Below are 13,798 nucleotides of genomic sequence, written 5' to 3'. Positions count from 1 at the left end.
TGGTTTTAATTTTAGAATTTTCTTGTGTTTTGGTATGTATTTCAAGGAGTTCTTTGGTCTTTGTTTGCTGCAGAGCTAGTACAGAGAAGTTGGTGGTGGTGATTTTAACTACAGAAGAAATAACCATGTTGTGAGGACGATTGTGTGTTCCCCCCCCCCCAGATAAACAAAATATGTTTTGTCTATGCTATGAAGATGATCACTTCTCAGTTATGTGAACATTAGAAAGTAAACTTTGTTTCCAAGGCAGGAGAAAAGCATTGCATTTCCCATGGCCAGCAGGACCCTAGGTGCCGCCCCAGGAGCTCTGACCACCCTGCACACACTCGGGGTTCAGCCGTGGGAGTCCCGTTAGTCTTGTGCTGGAGTCAACACCGAATTTGGAGTCAGGCAGAGCAGGACTTGGATTCTGACCTTGGCAGGCAGGAGCTCCAGAAACCAGTTGGTTTAGACAAAGCTCAGTCCACGTGGCTCGGAAAGAGTTGCACCTGTGGAGTGGCTGCTGGGAGCAGGTGCGGGTGCCTCCCTAAAGCCCGGTAGCACGTGGGAGGTGGAGTGTAACCCCCAGCTAACCCTCGCTGCCTTCATGTTCCACTGGGGAGAGCCAGAGTGTGGAGGTGAAATCCCTCTGCAGAAACAAGATACGTTTGTTAAACTTGAGAACCTGTGACCCGGGGAGGCTAGTCCAGATGCGGGAGGCCAGTCCAGAGGCTGCACCCGCACCACGAGGATGGCTTCGCGCCCTGACCTTAGTACTGCAGAGTTCCGTCTCCCCAGCCTGCACAAGTCTTACCTGAGAGCAGTTTCAACCCTGCGGCCCGCGGCAGCCCCCATGGACATTGAGGACGGTGGTCTGCATTAACCTAGGTTGCGGGGCCCTGTGAGGAAATCTCAGTCCTCATCCTCACAGGTCCATGTGGGTGGCAGTTCGTGTTCATCCAGACGTTCAGATGCTGCATGCGTTTTCGGTTTTGCTGAACTGTTATCCGTTATGACAGCTGTGTAAACGAGAACATAAATCATTGATCAGTGGTTCTTCCTTTCTGTAGGTAGAAGTGACATTGCCCTAAAAACTTCGCGGTTTACTTATGTCCCTAACTTGCTGGTTGGACTGTCTTTGGGTTTCTGATGTCTCCCTCTGAGAGATGATGAGGAGTGTTTATTCTGAACCCAGTAGAATCCTTCTGGGGGCTGCAATGGGGACAAGACACGGGACGGCCTCTACGTCATCGTCTCAGGTTTGTTTGCAGACGGCTAGTGGCCTTTCATCTGTAACAATCATGACCATGCCTTTGGCACCAACACCAGAGGTTGAAACGTGCTACACAGAAAACAAGGGAAGAAGTCTCATTTATAGGAGTGAAACACAGTCCTTGTGACGCTTTGCTGCTGGTGGCTGGAGACATAGAAAAGGTAGAGAGACCCAGGCTCACAGATTTCCCTGTTCTGACCTCATCTGCTCAGTGTGGGGACCAGACAAAAAGCTACAGCGGACACACGTTTTCTTGTCCTTGTGGTTCTGCAGGTGTCTGTGATGGTGGAAGGGAACCCCAGCTTCATGTCACGCGGCCATTTGGGGGGATAGATGCTGTGCATGCAGCTTTGCCATGTCCCCGGTGAGGGTCTTGATGAGCCACAGGGGCGAGTCCAGGTAGCGCTGCCCTGGGGCGTTTGGCCTCATTTACTAACACGGAGTCTCATGTTTGCTGTTTTGTTACATCCCTCCTTTTGGAACTGAGGTGGTGCTTCCCAGGGAGGCTGTTGCTGACTCCGTGCTGTGTGGGACCCATGAAGGTGAATTTATGTGTCACTTGGAAGCCTGGGGAGCTGGTGAGACACTGTTTCTGGGTGTGCCGTGAGGTGTCTGCAGGGGAGGCTTGTGCTGTGGGGTGCACAGAGGAACGGGGTGTCTCTGTCCCGGCTGGGCTGAGACACCCACCTTCTCCTACTCTCCCACAGCATGACTCCGGGTTCCCGGGCCTTTGGACTCAGGCTGAATGCCACCACCAGCAGATGGTGGGACTTCCTGGCCTCCAGCAACACATGAGCCCTTCCTGGGAAAGTCTGCTCTTGTCCACCTCTGTCTCTCCCTGCTGGCTCTGTGTCTGCCGAACGCTGGCTGATAGAGGACCCAACACGTAACCACACACTGCCGACCACAGCTTTGCTTCCATGGCCTAGACTGAGTCACAAAGCAGCACAAGACACCATGCTCTGAGACTCACACCAGCCAGTGGGACCCATGGACATAGGTGTCTTTATGTCTGTCTGTGCAGCCATCCTCAAATGCCAGGGAGCACTGGGATAACCCAGATGGCCGTGTGGTTGCACAAGATGAATGCATGCTGACAGAGATGAATTCGAATCAAGAGGTAGACGTCCAGGTTCATAGTCCTCATGTGGGTGGACTTGACTTGTCCTTGACGTGGTTCTTAATTAGAGTTCCTGGTCGCTTCTAACAGAGGCTGGTGTTCGGATAAGAGGTGGAAGATCGAGCGGTTGAGAAGTGGCAGTTAGGGACCAGTCCTCGGAGCACAGGCTTGGGAAGGAAGAGGCACCGTGTGCGTGACTCAGACTGGTGACCTGACACCTTCGAAGGTCGGTTTCCAATGATAAGAGCACCTACCTGTGTCTACCTCGAGGGACCTAATAGAGTCAGAAAGTATAAATCCAATTCAGTGAACCTTTATTGAGTGTTTGAGGGCTGCACGCAGAGCAGCTGTCGGTCTGAGGACACACACGTGGAACTCCTACTCCGGGGAGGGGCCGTGGCTCCCTGTGCCAGTCAGAGCCCTTACTTGCCCTGAGATCCCAGGACTCTCCCCTCCCATCCTCAGCCCCACCTGCATCTGTTTCTGGGGGCGCTCTGTCATGCTGTGCCACTCCCTCCACACACCCACCTCCTTTGGTCCCAGCGTTGTCCCCTGTGTCTGCCCTGCGCCCGCCTGCTCCTCATGTAGGAGGCATGATGGCCCTTCTGCGACCCCTGCACGTATGCTGGAGCTGCGTCTCCAACAGACCGGGTGGGCTCACTGCTCAGTTCTCGCCCTGCTTCCTGTGTCTCTGTTTCCTCTGTGACATGGGGACACAGGGAGTGCCAGCCCCATGGTGGTGGGGGTCACATGAGTGATCTGCATGATGGGTGCACTGTTACTAATCCACTTCTGTCCTTCTGTCCATCTGCAGGCTTCATGACATGGGGGTATCTGTGCCACTGACCCTTGAACAGTGCGCGGGTTGGGGTACCAACCCCTGTGCACTCAAAAATCTACATATAACTTTGACTCTCCCAGTATTAACTACCCACAGTCCACTGTTGACCAGAGGCCTGGATGATAACAGTCAATTAACACGTATTTGTATACTGTCTGTATGTTCTGTTTTCTTACAATAAAGTGAGCTAGAGAAAATGTCATTAAGACAGTTGTATGGAAGAGAAGACACATTCACAGAGTCCTGTAGAAAGTCTGTGCGTAAGCCCACGCAGCCCACAGATCCATAGTATTTGTCCTCTGGCTCCTGTCTGCTCCCTCCTTGTCCACACCTGTCCTGGCATGTGAGGTGCTCTCCAGAAATACATGTTGTGGGGGGTGGCGGCAGACCCAAGTGCCATGTGCTTCTCTGTGCTGGCGTGGGAGCCATGGACCCACCTTTGTAAGGTGAAACGCCTGGTGGGGGCCATGGGCTTGGTGGACTTAAGTGAGGTGACCACAGGTCATGATGATTCTGTTCCTGTTAACAGGATAAGTCCCTTGTATGAAAAGTGGGAGGTTTCGAGGTGCTTACAGACTCCGGGGTGCCAGAAAAATGCTGGGAAGATACCTGCAGAGCCGGCAGCCAACAGAGCTGCTGGGATGATGCGGGACCCAGGAAGCAGGACCTCAGGGACCTGGGTCTGGGCCTGGAGAGTCTCCCAGGACGTCCGTAACCCACGCTCCGGGTCAGGGACCCAACCCCTGGGTAGGTGCTGAGACACTTCAGGACATACGCGATTGCATTGGTTTCTGGGGCTACGCTAACAGAGCCCTGAGACTTGGGCATAAAACACAGACATTTATTGTTGGCACCTCTGGAGGCAGGAATCACAGCGTGGGCCCCAGGGGAGGCTCTGGGCCAGGCTTTCCCAGCTCCTGCACTGATGGCGCTCCATGGCCTTCCATGGCTGCCCCATCTTTGCTGCCACCTGGCCTTCTTCTCTGGGGGTCTCTGGCCTCTTCCCTAATAAGGATGCCTGACGTTGGACATAGTGCACTGTGGATTTAAATACACGGTGACTGCATCTCAAGGTGCACATTCTGGGACACTCTCCACCCCACCTGCTGGTGAAGGTGACAGCCCCCACAGTGAGGCCCCTGACGCATCAGTAAGCGGTGGCAGGCAGCCCCTGTCTGCGAGGGCTCTGCCAACTCCAGACCTCAGTCTCCATAAGCCCCCTGAGGTCAGGCCCAGTGCTTCTCCTTGGGGTATCCCTACATGTTGCTGACGCAGACTCCAATGGGGTTTACTCACTGTGGGTTCGCTTGTATGGGGAAGGAGAGTCAGAGTCCTGATCTTCTTGGATAATCCTGCTTGAGCTCATGGACTGGGTGTGGATTCCAGCCTACGGAACCCCCGTGTTCTGGGATCCTCAGCATGGCTCCCAGGGACACCGGCGAACTCACTGCAGGCTCGCCCCATCTCCGTCACTGCAGACCTTTCTTGGGAACTGGACAGAAACCCCTGATACCCCAGTGTGTACACGGCCGACCCACAGGACACATTTTGCAGTACCATGCTGGTATAATGTAGTAAACATGAGGTCTTCATTCACTCCTCAGTCTTATTTGCGGTGAACAGTGCGATGGAAACCCTGCCTTCTCCACGTAACCTGTTTGGGTCTCTGGAGTAGCGCAGGGGGCCTTTCTGAAGGTTTTATTATGAAATCTGCCTGGATGCCTCTTTTACTATCTCCACGTGGAGACTCCACTTCGGGCATCTTCCTTTGCACTGGATTCTTGCCATCCTCTTTCTTCGTGGGCACACATGATGACGAAGCCAAAGGTGTTTATAAATAGTCTCTGCTCAGGGGCAATTCCAGACGTTCCTTTAAAGACAGCTGCTCGGCTGGATGGCAACCGGCTTTAGGGACATCGTTGCCATTGGTGGGTCCTGAAGGGATCTCAGCCTCCCTGGACACCCCCTCTCGGGGCTGTGATCCCGCCTCCAACTGGAGTTTCAGAGGGTGAGACGTGTCCGGGCAGGACGCCGTCCCAGTGCCTTAAAGAGCACCAGCCACGAGGCCCAGACTTTGCTGCAGCAGAAAATGCCCCGTTCCTCTCTGTCAGGGGCTGTCACAGAGGCAAGTGGAGGGGTTGCATGACAGGTGCCAGTGTGCCCCCTCCCATGCCGACCCCTCCCTGCTGGACTTGGTACGGTCCCCTGGGAGGAGGTGTTTGGAGGCCATACGAGCCATTTGGGGGGAGGGCTTGCCTCTCCTGCTGTAACTTTTGAGATGCCGGTTGCGCTCTGCATCAGGAGTAGAAGCTGCCTGGCGGACGGGCCTCTGAACGCCACGCACACTCACGTTTATAAAGACCCGTGTCGCCAGAGCAGTGACGCTCCCTAGGAAGTTGTCCATTTATGGCTACTAGAGCAAATGATATCATCACAATAGGTGGCTCCTGTCTAAATAGGGATCATTTGTGAAATGAGATTATAGACATTTATCTGAAAAAGCAGGAGGTGGAGGCACCTGCTTTCTGTAATTGATGTCCCGGGGGACGGCAGTGCACGGAATTAAGGCGTCCATCTCCATGACTAATTCCATTACGAGGAGAGAGCCTCCCTCTCCTGCTCCATGCCAGGCGGCCCCCACGTCCACACGGAGTGCACTCCAGATCCATGTTTTCCGTTATGCTTGAATATATGGGACATGCATCGCAATCCTATGCTACCGTGCTGCAGTGCACTTGTCTGGCAGAGCTCTGTGGCCAGCCAGCCCAGGCTGTGACTGGCTGGCTCCTTGGGCACACACTCTGCCGCCTCTGGCCTTCTGTGGCAGCGAATTCGGACCTTTCTCCAAGCGCACGTCTCTCCGTTTGCTGAGAAGCCGCCTGCTCTTTGCATTTGGATGCTGCCAACAGAGCAGTGGGAGTCCTGCCTTGGTAAGTCCAGGATGACTCATTTCTGACTTTTCCTGCCTCGGTGTGTGCTTGCACGGATGTGGTGGCATCAGGTAGACAGCCAGCGGTGATTAGCCCCCGACCGGTTCACCTCCGGGAGCAGCTTGCCTCTCCGTACTTTGCACCGTGGGTTTCGCTGCCCTCCCTCCAAGCCATGGGTTGCACTGCCTTTATAAGTCCAGTACTCATCTCTTGGTAGATGTTGTGGCAGCAGCTGGGGACAGAGTCGCTCCCATCCAGGGAGCATCTTAATTGCCATGGAGGATTTGGGGAACAGGTCTCCCCTATCGGTCCACAACTCCACCGCTGTAATTCTGCAAGCACGAGTTCAGTTAACCATTATTCCAATCCGGACTGAATACCAGAGCAGTTTGTAATGCAGGAACTATTCTGGTCGCTCCCATTGATTACAGCAAAGACGCAGCCGGGAGGCTGCTGGTTCCAGCATCCCTGTGGGAATGAGTAAATTCAGGGACCTGCAGTTATTAAAACCCGTGTTTTCATATGCAAGCCAGGGAGAGAGAGAAGCCTGTGGAGACGGCTTCCTTTGTAATGCCGAGTGCAGGGAGATTCAGTGCTGCTTCTCAGCTGCATTAAATGGGCTGGAAGAAAAAGAGAAGCTTTTGGCGGAGGTGCTAGGCAGCTGCCCTGTGTGCCATGAAAACCGAAACCTCTTCAAAGGCAGGAGACTCCAGCGTTTGGTGCCGGGCAAGTCGCTGTCCTCTGCTCCATTGGGGGTGACAGCGGTGCAGGGTAACGGGCATTGCCGAGGTTTTCGATGAGGCTGTGGGGCACATGTTCTGGTGGGGGTCCCCGAGGACCCTGGGGCCTCCAGCTCAGAAACCCCCCCCCCCCAGGGGCTTTACAGGAGGGAACTTTGTAGCCAGAGACGAGGTGCATTGAACGGGGAGCACGAGCCGTTCCTCAGGGTGATGCTTTTCATGCTTCTTGTCTTGCTTTGCTGGCTTTTTTTTTTTTTTTACCTTGTGCAAAAATGTGCACGCCTCCAAATAGTAATGGCTAGCCCCTTTCTAATGAACAAGAATGTCAATAAAGAGATTTTATTATTAACACAACCATTTAGGTAGTAGCTGCTTTTAAAAGTTCCTGTTATAAATGACCACGATGCCTTAGGTGTGGGTGTTCTATATATCCACCAAGATGTTATTGGTTTGCCCATATGTAGGCGAATATTGACTGTTTCATTCATAATTCTGTCTCCAAAGCTCGGCTGCGTCTCCACAGACAGGCTTAGCGTTACAGTGGAATATTTTGTAGCCTTTAATTTGTTCAGAAAAAGAACAAGTCAGTGGGACTTCCTGGCTTTTGTGACTCACGCTGTTCTTAGCAACAGGTGCTCGCCCAGGGACCACTCATCACTAACACCGTTCCCTCTGTGGGGTCTTCATACGCAGGGTGGCCTGCTCCCCCAGACACGGCCAGAAGTGGGGCCTGCCCCAGGGTCTCTCTGAGAGAGCCCACATGTGTGGGGAGGTCTCAGTCGGGGGAGAGCAGACGCCTGCCCAGATGGCAGGTGACTGTCCATCCAGCCTCATTCTCTCCCGTCTGTAGCACCAAATCCAAGAACTGTTTGCAAGCAATGAGGACTACATTCTTAAACGACTTCCTTCAATTTATTTATGGCTAAAGCCAAAGTGAATAACCTGAAAATAAGTGGTATAGCAGCGTTCAGATTGGAAACATGTCACTGCAAGATGAACACACAGTTCTCTAGGGTGACAGCGTCGACTCTTTCCCAGTCAAGCCGGGAGCCATGTGAGGGTCTTCTGCATTTGGCAGATGAGATTTAGTGGTCCACGCTCCTCTTATTAAACCAGCATTGAGAGCGTCAAAGCACTTTTTTGTTTTCTCATGCAATATCATTTTTATTAAAGGACGAATTTGGTAGCTTTCTTTTTCTTAAATGAGTGAGTCTTTACATTAGTGGATTTTACTGACGTTCTCCAAAAAAATAGTGTTGATGCTTCCTGAATGGGAACTCTCGGTATGTTCCACACGCGGAAACTGAGCTCTGCCAGTTATGGAGACAATTCTAAGAGCCTTTCCTCTCTCCTGTTGGCCTCTGTGTGCTGCAGTGGCACAGCGCTTATTAGGAGGAATAAAATGACCACGCACGTGCGTGCGCGTGCACACACACACACACACACACACACACGGCTGGTGCAGAGACTCCACCTGCGGGGCAGTGTAGGGTGAGTGCCCGGGGGAGCCTTGCACAAATCACGGGAGGCACGGAAGGGAAGTTCTGAAGGGTGCTGCGCATTTGCAGTTTTCTCGATGTGTGGGTCTTGAGATAAAACCAGACACCTCCACACAGCGTGCGTTTCTGACCCAGTGTACAACATGTACGGGGTATTTCTGAATAAATACACCTCCACACACTAATTGGGGCTTCCTTTATTCACCCTCTGCATTTAAAATACAAAGTTACTCATCTCCCAGCATCTGTGCACATACCCAGCATTCACCAAGGCTTGTGTCTGAAACTCTGAGTCAGTAAGTTATTTTCAAAGATACAGCGGTTGCCAGAAATTTGATCATGGGGTCATTATCTTATTCATGATTATTTCAAGATAATAACGGGTAGTAAAATTAGCATTCTTCATCTGATTAGCATCAGGAAGAGAGTCAACATTTCTATTTAGAGACAAGTTATTGTGAAATGGCCTTCTTGTCCACGTAGACTTGTCAGGAAGGCTCTGCATTCAACAGGGATCAGAAGTGACATATTTTGGCAGCAATCTTCTGTTACTGTTGTTTATCGGACTGCACAACGCATTTTGCTTCTAAATTTGGCGGGAGGGGAGCAGAGCTCTTCTCTCTGATGACCTGGAGCAGGTGCGTGTGCGCCTGCATGCTCGTCGGGTCGTGGGAAGAGTTTGTGTCTGCCTTCTCTTCATCCGATGGCCTCACAGACACTCATGAGCACTTTGCAGAGTCGTCCTATCCGTTGCTCTCCATTCTGGCTCTCCACGCAAGGCTGCGATTGTTCGAGAGTGAGAGTCTTAGCGTCCGAGTTCCTGAGCACTTCTGCGGAGCTGTGCATCTAGAGTGCGGGCTCTGAGCATCCCTGGGGAACCCTTCAGAATTCTGTGCTTTTGCCAATCGTTGGCCATCCTCCGGCCAGTCAGAGTGGAGGGTGGTGCCTTGCAGAGTTCGTTCCTGAGACCCCAGAGGGGTGGGCAGGCCGGCTCCGCAGGGGTCTCCCAGCCGCCTCGAGGGCTCCCCCGGGGTGTCGTGTGCAGGTGGTGATTGTGACACCGTGGTTGCTCAGGGCCCGGATCTGTTGGTTAGCTCCCATTGAGGACCGAGTGGAGAAGGACACGGACCCCACCTGTGCGCCTCCTTATCTCCAGGCTGCACGTGTGGCGTGCTGGGTGCCCACGGCTGGGAAGGCTGTGGCCCGGCTGACTTGGGGTAGCCGCTCTCTGCAGCAGCAGGGGGCGGAGGAAGCGGACTGTCCCTGACAGGTCCTCATGGGGCCATGGTGAGCTCTGACCCCACCTGCCACATCTGCTTTGCTCTTCTCAGGTAACCTGTAAAACGTGCAACTATCCCTTGCCTCGTCCGCACTAGCGTCTGGGCCGCGAGCTCCGTGGCACTGCCACGTCCGTGTCATGCCCCATGCTGGCACCTGTGAGGTCACGAAGGTGGGCTTGTCACATCTTGCCCTATACCATCAGTCCCATCCACAGCGGGTGGATGGCTCTGATGGGGCCTCTCCGTCGAGCTTCTGGGTGTCCTACCTGCAGGTCTTGATCCAGGCCGCCCAGACACCTCCCCTCAGTATTTTCACGATGGACATGGGGGCTGGGGACAGAATGCTGGCTGAGCACGAGGTTGCAGAGTCCAGCTCCGTCCCCTCAGTTTGGGGTTTGTTCCTCAGTTGTCACAAGGGAGAACCTTTGGCAGGGGAGGTACCTGCTGCACGGGGTCCCTCCTTGGTGTCGCTGCCTCTTGTGGTCAGGGCAGTGGAGCCATGAGTGCTGTGTTCCCCCCAGTGGCTAATACATGAGCCCTGCACACACCTGTGTGCATTGTGCAGATGAGAAAGCGGTAGTCTGTCTCTGGACCGTGTGCTGGTTTACCCCTGCTCCTCGAGGAAGTGCTGGCCACATGGGAAGGGCGGGAGGCGAGCGTGGGCAGACAGGTGAGCGGAGGGCACAGGCAGCAAAGCAGGGCATGTGGGGACCCTGCTTGGGCCACGGCTGCCCACAGCCCCCTCCCCAGGGTGCTGGCCTCCCACACATAGTCCGCACCCTCTTCCCACCCAGAGCTTGTCTTTCAAGATGATGGCTCCGAGAAGGAGGGTTCTGGAGAAGAACACGGTCCATTCTCTCAGCCACTACAGCTACCTGTAAGAGCTGGGACCTGGGCGTTTTGTGATTTTGACTCCCTGGTTTCTGGAGAGAATGATGGGCTTGACATGTTGGCGAGACACGGAGCTCTAGTCTCCTCTCCCCATAGATTTTTTGTTCCTCTACTGTGGGCCTGTCTTTTGTTAGAAACAGCACTGTCGTGCGTAGTGACAGGTCGTATTTGGAGCATTACATTTAGGAGGTTACTACGTACTGTAAATATAATAAATCTGAGAATGACCAGCTCCCTTCGGGCCAGGATTGGTGGCCCATGTGCCGTCGCTGCCGAGAGCCAGGACCCACCCAGCGGTGTTGGAACTGCATTGGCCTAGCACCAAGAGGTACTGTGGGCGCCGCTTTCTGATTCGTCCGATATTCCAAGGGATGCCTTTAAAATCAGAACACTTTAGCAGACAGTGCCTTGCAGCTGGGACTCAAGGTTGGGATGTCGTTCAGGTCATGACCTTCCTGTGGGCCTGAGAGCAAGGCAGAGTGCCTTCCCTTGAGCGCCTTGGGCTGGCCATGCGTGGCCTGGGTTTCCCACTTTCTGAGGCCCAGCTGCAGAGCAGAGGTGGGGAGGGTGATGATGGTGGTCTGCAGTTTAGCTTTTGTGTGATTACACAGCTGTCTTCTTGTGTAGCAGCCCAGCATTAAGCTGGGTCCACCCATCACCTTTTCCTAGCGGGTGAGAGAAGTAACCACTACTTTGCTCGAAGCCTGAAGAAATCTAACACAAATAACCACTTCTGCTCGCTCCGCTGCTCTTGACCTTCACGGGAGGCTTATCTGGTGACGCCCCTTCCTCTGGAAGTGGGGGGGGGGGGGCGCTGCCATGGCTGCTCTGACCCACTTGCAGCTGCTCTTGGAGGCTGCAGGGCATCGCTCAGGCTGAGCGCAGGTTGCCCAGGGTCCGATTCAGCAAAACACTTGCTCCCGGACGTCCCACCGGCAAAAGCTCTCCAGACACTCTTCCCCGTTATGCTCTTCCCGCACATAGAGCCACAGGCTTCCCGTTCTCTCCTCACCATGCCTCACTTCCCATTTCCCTTATCCCACTTCCTTCCCACCTTTTCCAGTTGTAAATTTCATCTCTCTTCAACGCATCTGTGAATACCATCCAGCTTGCTAGGACAGCATGGGGCATACAGGCTCCAGGTGTGTGCGTGCGTGTGTATGTGGCGTGGCTGTGTTTTCCTTATTCATTTCCCATATACATGCATATAGCAGCACAACAGAAGGAATTCTTCAGAGAATTCTTCTTCACAGAAGGAAGGAATTCTTCAAAGAAGCGGGGTGCTTTTCTTTTCTTTTTTTAAAGATTTTATTTATTTATTTGAGAAAGAGAGTACACACAAGTAGGGAGGGGATAGAGAGAAAAGCAGGCTCTTTGCTGAGCAGGGAGCCCAATGCAGGACTCAATCCCAGGACGCTGGGATCATGACCTGAGCCGAAGGCAGATACTTAGGCAACTGAGCCACCCAGGTGCCCCACAGGGTGCTCTTCTGATGTGGTTCCAGAAAGCCAATGAGGCGACAGGCATATGGGCACAGGGACCTCGGTGCAGACCTGGCGGGGAGGTACGTCATTGCTGATATGTGGGACACCCATCCATCCATGCTATGTGGGTGTTGGTGACAGGAGCAGCTGCTGGGAGCCCCACAGGCCAGGGGCTGGATCCTCAAGTCACCCGTCTCTGCCATTCAGGTCCCATTCAGGTCCTGCAGCCCAGGAGGTGGCATAGGTGTCCTGACTGAAGAACAGTCCATGATGGGAGGGGGGTTGCGACACACATGCTTCCTGCTGCTCTCTCCTCCTCTCCCTTCCCTGGATGACCCCTGCAGGTGTGGTGTCCCTAGAGGAAACAGCTTGCTGTTCCTCCAGTCTCCATCCATGTAATTGCTAAGTCTGTTGCTGTGAGCATCCCTCGCGAATTCGCCGTGTCCTCCTGGTGTACTGAAATCGCTGTGCGTGTCCTCGAATGTAGGACTGTTCTTCAGAGCTGAGCTCTGGAGTGCTCATGAACACTGCTCATGGGACTGGGACGTTTGCTTTGCTCCCTGCGGAGCTTCCCCAAGGACCACACCAGGAGCAGCCCCAGCCTCTCTTGCTCCTGCCTCCACGAGCCGGGCACCCGCTGTGTGCTGAGCAGTTGTGTGATGTCACTTGACCTTGCCCTCCTTCTAGTAATGTCTCACATCCAACAAATATCCAAACCCTTGTACCATCTTGGAGAAGCGGGATTCTCATTAAAAGTGCATCAGAACACACATGCCGTCCATGCCAGCAGGTTCCATGGAGGGCAGAGAATCATGGCTTCTGATGTGACACACATAGGGTGACTCTGTGTGCGAGGCGTGTGCTAGAAATGAGAACCTGCATGCTTCTCCTTGGCCTTGGGAAGTGCAGAAGCCGAGTGCATGCCCGCAAATGGTGTGCTGTCGGGGAGGTATTCTCTGCCGAGTTGTGATGATTTCTAAGAGAATGTGCTGTTGCAGGGTTAATTTAATCAGGGAGTGTCGGTGTGACACCTTAGGTTTTTTTATCCTGTTCCACTACTTACTGCTCTTCTCTTCTCCCTCTGAGCTCCTATCGTCGGGGTCATTGTCACAGAAGGCACTTCACCTGAGGATGAAAACATCCACGGTTGAAGCCAATCACAAAGCCATTATTTTGAATTAAGTAAGACAATATCCAGTTTCCAGGTGGGTTTTCAACCTTCCAAAACAGTTCTTGAACAGAAACCTTAGAAAAATATCTGAGATTATTTTTCTCTCCTGCTTTTGGGGTCTATCAACTTACATTCCCCTTTTAAAGTTACCATAAATTTTGAAATGTTTAAAAGCCATAGTGGATGTTTTAAAAAATAGCCAGATCATTTGCTTTATTGAATTGTGTGGAATTGTATAGTTTTGTAGCTAGTGCAATAAAGAAAGCTTCATTTTAAAAGGTATTTCTCTGTAAGGACCAGAGAGGTTATGAGACCTTTGTTTATAGAAATTACTAGGATAAAGATATTCTCGTGCCAGTGTTAAAATACATGAATATGAATGTGTGACTGAGGGAAGAGTGAAGTCCAGCTCCTACGCTCAGAATTTAAGAGAGTGACACCCTGACCCCACGTTAGTACCACGAGTTCTTTCTCTCATTGTCCAGAAGATCTTTTTGTTTGCTGTCTCCCCCACAAACAGCTTTTGTGTCTTATTTCCGTGAAGCAAATGGTAGGACCTGGGCTGGGTGTGTGGAGGATGTGGCTGGCAC

At 52.9% G+C, this 13,798-nt stretch overlaps 1 protein-coding gene across 1 annotated transcript in view; it reads left to right on the top strand.

The window, feature by feature from the left end:
* Positions 1-6,007: 6,007 nt before the first annotated feature.
* Positions 6,008-13,798, top strand: part of DLGAP2 (DLG associated protein 2) — a 509,882-nt gene continuing 502,091 nt past the window's right edge. Inside the window, exon 1 of the mRNA XM_026508509.4 lies at positions 6,008-6,143. Coding sequence (XP_026364294.3) covers positions 6,110-6,143 — 34 coding nt within the window. The 5' untranslated portion in view covers positions 6,008-6,109. The remainder of the gene's footprint in view (positions 6,144-13,798) is intronic.

This window comes from Ursus arctos, unplaced genomic scaffold (assembly GCF_023065955.2).
Source record: "Ursus arctos isolate Adak ecotype North America unplaced genomic scaffold, UrsArc2.0 scaffold_27, whole genome shotgun sequence".
Taxonomy (NCBI): Eukaryota; Metazoa; Chordata; class Mammalia; order Carnivora; family Ursidae; genus Ursus; species Ursus arctos.
This window is presented reverse-complemented; position numbering and strand designations above follow the sequence as displayed.